This window comes from Lampetra fluviatilis, chromosome 73, assembly GCF_964198595.1.
Source record: "Lampetra fluviatilis chromosome 73, kcLamFluv1.1, whole genome shotgun sequence".
Classification (NCBI taxonomy): domain Eukaryota; kingdom Metazoa; phylum Chordata; class Hyperoartia; order Petromyzontiformes; family Petromyzontidae; genus Lampetra; species Lampetra fluviatilis.
The window spans coordinates 4460526-4469028 of NC_136347.1; the positions used below are offsets into that span (position 1 = coordinate 4460526).

The window sequence follows — 8503 nt, forward strand, 5'->3', positions numbered from 1 at the left end:
CCACCCATCCACCCACCCACCCATCCACTCACTCACCCACTCACCCACCCACCCACCCACCCACCCACCCACTCACTCACCCACTCACTCACCCACCACTCACTCACCCACCCACCCACCCACTCACCCACTCACCCACTCACGCACCCACCCACTCACCCACCCACCCACCCACTCACCCACTCAGTCTCTAACTGCACTTGCCCCTACATAGCTGTGTGTGCTACCTGGGGGAACTTTACCTGTGCCTGTGTGTGAGTAGCTGCAGAGACAGGTTGACAGCATGGTGGTCATCATCACTCACTCACCCACCCACTCACCCACCCACTCACTCACCCACCCACTCACCCACTCACTCACCCACTCACTCACTCACTCACCCAACCACTCACCCACCGACTCACCCACTCACCCACCCACTCACTCACTCACCCACCCACTCACCCACTCACTCACCCAACCACTCACCCACCCACTCACCCACCCACTCACCCACTGAGTCTACCTGTGTGTGTGTGAGTAGCTGCAGAGGCAGGTTGACAGCATGGTGGTCATCATCATCACTCACTCACCCACTCACCCACCCACCCTCCCACTCACTCACCCACCCACTCACTCACCCACCCACCCACCCAACCACCCACTCACCCACCCACCCACCCACCCACCCATCCACCCACCTACCCACTCACCCACCCACCCACTCACTCACCCACCCACCCACCCACCCACTCACTCACCCACTCACTCACTCACCCACCACTCACTCACCCACCCACCCACCCACCCACCCACTCACCCACCCACCCACCCACTCACTCACTCACCCACCCACCCATCCACCCACCCACCCACCCACCCACCCACTCACCCACCCACCCACCCACTCACTCACCCACCCACCCACTCACTCACCCACTCACTCACCCACCACTCACTCACCCACCCACCCACCCACTCACCCACTCACCCACTCACGCACCCACCCACTCACCCACTCACGCACCCACCCACTCACCCACCCACCCACCCACTCACCCACTCAGTCTCTAACTGCACTTGCCCCTACATAGCTGTGTGTGCTACCTGGGGGAACTTTACCTGTGCCTGTGTGTGAGTAGCTGCAGAGGCAGGTTGACAGCATGGTGGTCATCATGGACCTCCACAATCTGAGCCGCAAACATCTGTGGAAGCCTTTCTTGGAAAGTAACCTGGAGGTGACACTCACTCACTCAGTCACTCACTCACTCACTCAGTCACTCACTCAGTCACTCAGTCAGTCAGTCACTCACTCAGTCACTCACTCACTCAGTCACTCACTCAGTCACTCACTCAGTCAATCACTCAGTCAGTCACTCAGTCAGTCACTCAGTCAGTCACTCACTCAGTCAGTCACTCAGTCAGTCAGTCAGTTACTCAGTCAGCCACTCAGCCACTCAGTCACTCACTCACTCAGTCACTTACTCAGTCACTCACTCAGTCAGTCACTCAGTCAGTCACTCAGTCAGTCACTCAGTCAGTCAGTCAGTTACTCAGTCAGCCACTCAGCCACTCAGTCACTCACTCACTCAGTCACTCACTCACTCACTCAGTCAGTCACTCACTCAGTCAGCCACTCAGTCACTCACTCAGTCAGTCACTCACTCACTCAGTCAGTCAGTCAGTCAGCCACTCACTCAGCTACTCACTCACTCACTCAGTCACTCACTCACTCAGCCACTCACTCAGTCACTCACTCAGTCAGCCACTCACTCACTCAGTTACTCACTCACTCAGTCACTCACTCACTCACTCAGTCAGTCACTCACTCACTCAGTCACTCAGTCAGCCACTCACTCAGTCACTCACTCAGCCACTCACTCAGTCAGTCACTCACTCAGGCACTCAGTCAGCCACTCACTCAGTCACTCACTCAGCCACTCACTCACTCAGCCACTCACTCAGTCAGTCACTCAGTCACTCACTCACTCAGTCACTCAGTCACTCACTCAGTCACTCACTCAGTCACTCACTCAGCCACTCACTCAGCCACTCAGTCAGTCAGTCACTCACTCAGTCAGTCAGTCAGTCACTCAGCCACTCACTCACTCAGTCAGCTACTCACTCACTCCGTCAGTCAGTCAGTCACTCAGTCAGTCAGTCAGTCACTCAGTCACTCAGTCACTCACTCACTCACTCAGTCACTCACTCAGTCAGCCACTCACTCAGTCACTCACTCAGTCAGCCACTCACTCAGTCACTCACTCAGTCACTCAGTCAGTCACTCAGTCACTCACTCACTCAGTTACTCACTCACTCACTCAGTCAGTCACTCACTCACTCAGCTACTCACTCACTCAGCCACTCACTCAGCTACTCACTCACTCAGCCACTCACTCAGCTACTCACTCACTCAGTCAGTCACTCACTCAGACACTCACTCAGCTACTCACTCACTCACTCAGTCAGTCACTCACTCACTCACCCACCCACTCACCCACTCACCCACTCACTCACCCACTCACCCACTCACCCACCCACTCACCCACTCACTCACCCACTCACTCACTCACCCATTCACCCACCCACTCACTCACCCACCCATTAACCCACTCACCCACTCACCCACCCACTCATCCACTCACCCACCCACTCACCCACCCACTCACTCACCCAGTCACCCACCCACTCGCTCACTCACCCACTCACCCACTCACCCACTCACTCACTCACCCACCCACCCACTCACCCACCCACCCACTCACCCACTCACCCACTCACTCACTCACCCACTCACCCACCCACCCACTCACCCACTCACCCACTCACTCACTCACCCACCCACCCACTCACTCAACCACTCACCCACTCCCCCCTCACCCACTCACCCACTCACTCACCCACCCACTCACCCACTCACCCACTCACTCACCCACTTACCCACTCACCCACCCACTCACCCACCCACTCACCCACTCACCCACTCACTCACTCACCCACTCACCCACCCACTCACTTACCCACTCACTCACTCACTCACCCACCCACTCACTCACCCACCCACTCACCCACTCCCCCCTCACCCACTCACCCACTCACTCACCCACCCACCCACTCACTCAGCTACTCACTCACTCAGCCACTCACTCAGCTACTCACTCACTCAGTCAGCCACTCACTCAGACACTCACTCAGCTACTCACTCACTCAGTCAGTCAGTCACTCACTCAGTCAGTCACTCAGTCACTCACTCAGTCACTCACTCAGCCACTCACTCACTCAGCCACTCACTCAGTCGCTCACACACTCAGTCAGCCACTCACTCAGACACTCACTCAGCTACTCACTCACTCACTCAGTCACTCACTCAGTCACTCACTCAGTCACTCACTCACTCAGTCACTCACTCAGTCACTCACTCGGTCACTCACTCAGTCACTCACTCACTCAGTCAGTCAGTCAGCCACTCACTCAGACACTCACTCAGTCACTCAGTCACTCACTCACTCACTCAGTCAGTCTACTCACTCAGCCAATTACTCAGTCACTCACTCAGTCACTCACTCACTCAGCCACTCACTCACTCAGCCAATTACTCAGTCACTCACTCTGCCACTCAGTCACTCACTCACTCACTCAGCCACTCACTCAGACACTCACTCACTCAGTCAGTCACTCACTTTCCACTCACTCACTCACTCAGCCACTCACTCACTCAGCCACTCACTCAGTCGCTCACACACTCAGTTTATCCACTCACTCAGACACTCACTCAGCTACTCACTCACTCAGTCACTCACTCAGTCACCCACTCAGTCACTCACTCACTCACTCAGTCACTCACTCAGTCACTCACTCAGTCACTCACTCACTCAGTCACTCACTCAGTCGCTCACACACTCAGTCAGTCAGTCAGCCACTCACTCAGACACTCACTCAGTCACTCAGTCACTCACTCACTCAGTCAGTCTACTCACTCAGCCAATTACTCAGTCACTCACTCAGTCACTCACTCACTCAGCCACTCACTCACTCAGCCAATTACTCAGTCACTCACTCTGCCACTCAGTCATTCACTCACTCAGCTACTCACTCACTCAGCCACTCACTCAGCTACTCACTCACTCAGCCACTCACTCAGCTACTCACTCAGTCAGTCACTCACTCAGACACTCACTCAGCTACTCACTCACTCACTCAGTCACTCACTCACTCACCCACCCACTCACCCACTCACTCACCCACCCACCCACTCACCCACTCACCCACTCACTCACCCACTCACTCACCCACTCACTCACTCACCCACTCACCCACCCACTCACTCACCCACCCATTAACCCACTCACCCACTCACCCACTCACCCACCCACTCATCCACTCACCCACCCACTCACCCACCCACTCACTCACTCACCCAGTCACCCACCCACTCGCTCACTCACCCACTCACCCACTCACCCACTCACTCACCCACCCACCCACTCACCCACCCACTCACCCACTCACCCACTCACTCACTCACCCACTCACCCACCCACTCACCCACTCACTCACCCACTCACTCACTCACTCACCCACCCACCCACCCACTCACTCACCCACTCACCCACTCCCCCCTCACCCACTCACCCACTCACGCACCCACCCACTCACCCACTCACCCACTCACTCACTCGCCCACTCACCCACTCACCCACCCACTCACCCACCCACTCACCCACTCACCCACTCACTCACTCACCCACTCACCCACCCACTCACCCACTCACTCACCCACTCACTCACCCACCCACTCACTCACCCACCCACTCACCCACTCCCCCCTCACCCACTCACCCACTCACTCACCCACCCACCCACTCACTCAGCTACTCACTCACTCAGCCACTCACTCAGCTACTCACTCACTCAGTCAGCCACTCACTCAGACACTCACTCAGCTACTCACTCACTCAGTCAGTCACTCACTCACTCAGTCAGTCACTCAGTCACTCACTCAGTCACTCACTCAGCCACTCACTCACTCAGCCACTCACTCAGTCGCTCACACACTCAGTCAGCCACTCACTCAGACACTCACTCAGCTACTCACTCACTCACTCAGTCACTCACTCAGTCACTCACTCAGTCACTCACTCACTCAGTCACTCACTCAGTCACTCACTCAGTCACTCACTCACTCACTCAGTCACTCACTCAGTCGCTCACACACTCAGTCAGTCAGTCAGCCACTCACTCAGACACTCACTCAGTCACTCAGTCACTCACTCACTCACTCAGTCAGTCTACTCACTCAGCCAATTACTCAGTCACTCACTCAGTCACTCACTCACTCAGCCACTCACTCACTCAGCCAATTACTCAGTCACTCACTCTGCCACTCAGTCACTCACTCACTCACTCAGACACTCACTCACTCACTCAGTCAGTCACTCACTTTCCACTCACTCACTCAGTCACTCACTCAGACACTCACTCAGTCAGTCACTCACTCAGTCACTCACTCAGTCACTCACTCAGTCACTCACTCAGTCAGTCACTCACTCAGCCACTCACTCACTCAGTCACTCACTCAGCCACTCACTCAGACACTCACTCACTCACTCGGTCACTCACTCACTCAGTCAGTCACTCACTCAGTCACTCACTCAGTCAGTCACTCACTTACTCAGTCACTCACTCAGTCGCTCACACACTCAGTCAGTCAGTCACTCACTCACTCAGTCACTCACTCAGTCACTCACTCAGTCACTCACTCACTCACTCAGTCACTCACTCAGTCACTCACTCAGTCACTCACTCACTCATCCACTCACTCAGTCACTCACTCACTCACTCAGTCACTCACTCACTCACTCACCCACTCACCCACCCACCCACTCACTCACCCACCCACCCACTCACTCACCCACCCACTCACTCACTCACTCACCCACCCACTCACTCACTCACTCACCCACCCACTCACTAACTCACCCACTCACTCACTCACTCACCCACCCACTCACTCACCCACTCACCCACTCACCCACTCACTCACCCACCCACTCACTCACTCACCCACTCACCCACTCACCCACTCACCCACCCACTCACTCACCCACCCACCCACTCACCCACTCCCCCCTCACCCACTCACCCACTCACTCACCCACCCACCCACCCACTCACTCACCCACCCACTCACTCACTCACTCACCCACTCACTCACCCACTCACCCACTCACTCACTCACCCACCCACTCACTCACTCACTCACTCACCCACTCACTCACTCACTCACCCACTCACTCACTCACCCACTCACTCACCCACTCACCCACCCACTCACTCACCCACCCACTCACTCACTCACCCACCCACTCACTCACCCACCCACTCACTCACCCACCCACTCACCCACCCACTCACTCACTCACCCACCCACTCACTCACCCACCCACCCACTCACCCACTCCCCCCTCACCCACTCACCCACTCACTCACCCACCCACCCACCCACTCACTCACCCACCCCACTCACTCACTCACCCACTCACTCACCCACTCACCCACTCACTCACTCACCCACCCACTCACTCACTCACTCACCCACTCACTCACTCACTCACCCACTCACTCACTCACTCACCCACTCACTCACCCACTCACCCACCCACTCACTCACTCACCCACCCACTCACTCACTCACCCACCCACTCACTCACCCACCCACTCACTCACCCACCCACTCACCCACCCACTCACTCACCCACCCACTCACTCACTCACCCACCCACTCACTCACCCACCCACTCACTCACCCACCCACTCACTCACTCACCCACCCACTCACTCACCCACCCACCCACTCACCCACCCACTCACTCACCCACTCACTCACTCACCCACCCACTCACTCACTCACCCACCCACCCACTCACTCACCCACTCACTCACTCACCCACTCACTCACTCACCCACCCACTCACTCACCCACTCACTCACTCACCCACCCACTCACTCACTCACCCACCCACTCACTCACCCACCCACCCACTCACCCACCCACTCACTCACCCACCCACTCACTCACTCACCCACCCACTCACTCACCCACTCACTCACTCACCCACTCACTCACTCACCCACCCACTCACTCACCCACTCACTCACTCACCCACCCACCCACTCACTCACCCACCCACTCACTCACCCACCCACCCACTCACCCACTCACTCACTCACCCACCCACTCACTCACTCACCCACCCACTCACTCACCCACCCACCCACTCACCCACCCACTCACTCACTCACCCACCCACTCACTCACTCACCCACCCACTCACTCACCCACTCACTCACTCACCCACTCACTCACTCACCCACCCACTCACTCACCCACTCACTCACTCACTCACCCACCCACCCACTCACTCACTCACCCACCCACTCACTCACCCACCCACCCACTCACCCACCCACTCACTCACCCACCCACTCACTCACTCACCCACTCACTCACTCACCCACTCACTCACTCACCCACTCACTCACTCACCCACCCACCCACTCACTCACTCACCCACCCACTCACTCACCCACTCACTCACTCACCCACCCACTCACTCACCCACCCACTCACTCGCTCACCCACCCACTCACTCACTCACCCACCCACCCACTCACTCACCCACCCACCCACTCACCCACCCACCCACTCACTCACCCACCCACTCACTCACCCACCCACTCACTCACTCACCCACCCACCCACTTACCCACCCACCCACCCACTCACCCACCCACTCACTCACTCACCCACCCACTCACTCACTCACCCACCCACTCACTCACCCACTCACTCACTCACCCACCCACTCACTCACCCACCCACTCACTCACTCACCCACCCACTCACTCACCCACCCACTCACTCACTCACCCACCCACTCACTCACTCACTCACCCACTCACTCACTCACTCACCCACTCACTCACTCACTCACTCACCCACTCACTCACCCACTCACCCACCCACTCACTCACCCACCCACTCACTCACTCACTCACTCACCCACCCACTCACTCACCCACCCACTCACTCACCCACCCACTCACCCACCCACCCACTCACCCACCCACTCACTCACCCACCCACTCACTCACTCACCCACCCACTCACTCACCCACCCACTCACTCACCCACCCACTCACCCACCCACTCACTCACTCACCCACCCACCCACTCACTCACTCACTCACCCACCCACCCACCCACTCACCCACCCACTCACTCACTCACCCACTCACTCACCCACCCACTCACTCACCCACCCACTCACTCACCCACTCACTCACTCACCCACCCACTCACCCACCCACTCACTCACTCACCCACCCACCCACTCACTCACTCACTCACTCACCCACCCACCCACCCACTCACCCACCCACTCACTCACTCACCCACTCACTCACTCACCCACCCACTCACTCACCCACTCACTCACTCACCCACCCACTCACTCACTCACTC

The 8503-nt window shown here is 57.4% G+C and overlaps 1 protein-coding gene across 2 annotated transcripts in view; it reads left to right on the plus strand.

The window, feature by feature from the left end:
• LOC144953246 (SEC14-like protein 2) overlaps positions 1–8503 on the plus strand; it is a 126571-nt gene that overhangs the window by 72292 nt on the left and 45776 nt on the right. For both annotated transcript variants that reach the window (XM_078883814.1, XM_078883815.1), the window contains one exon: positions 1122–1217. In XM_078883814.1, coding sequence (XP_078739940.1) covers positions 1122–1217 — 96 coding nt within the window. The remainder of the gene's footprint in view (positions 1–1121; positions 1218–8503) is intronic.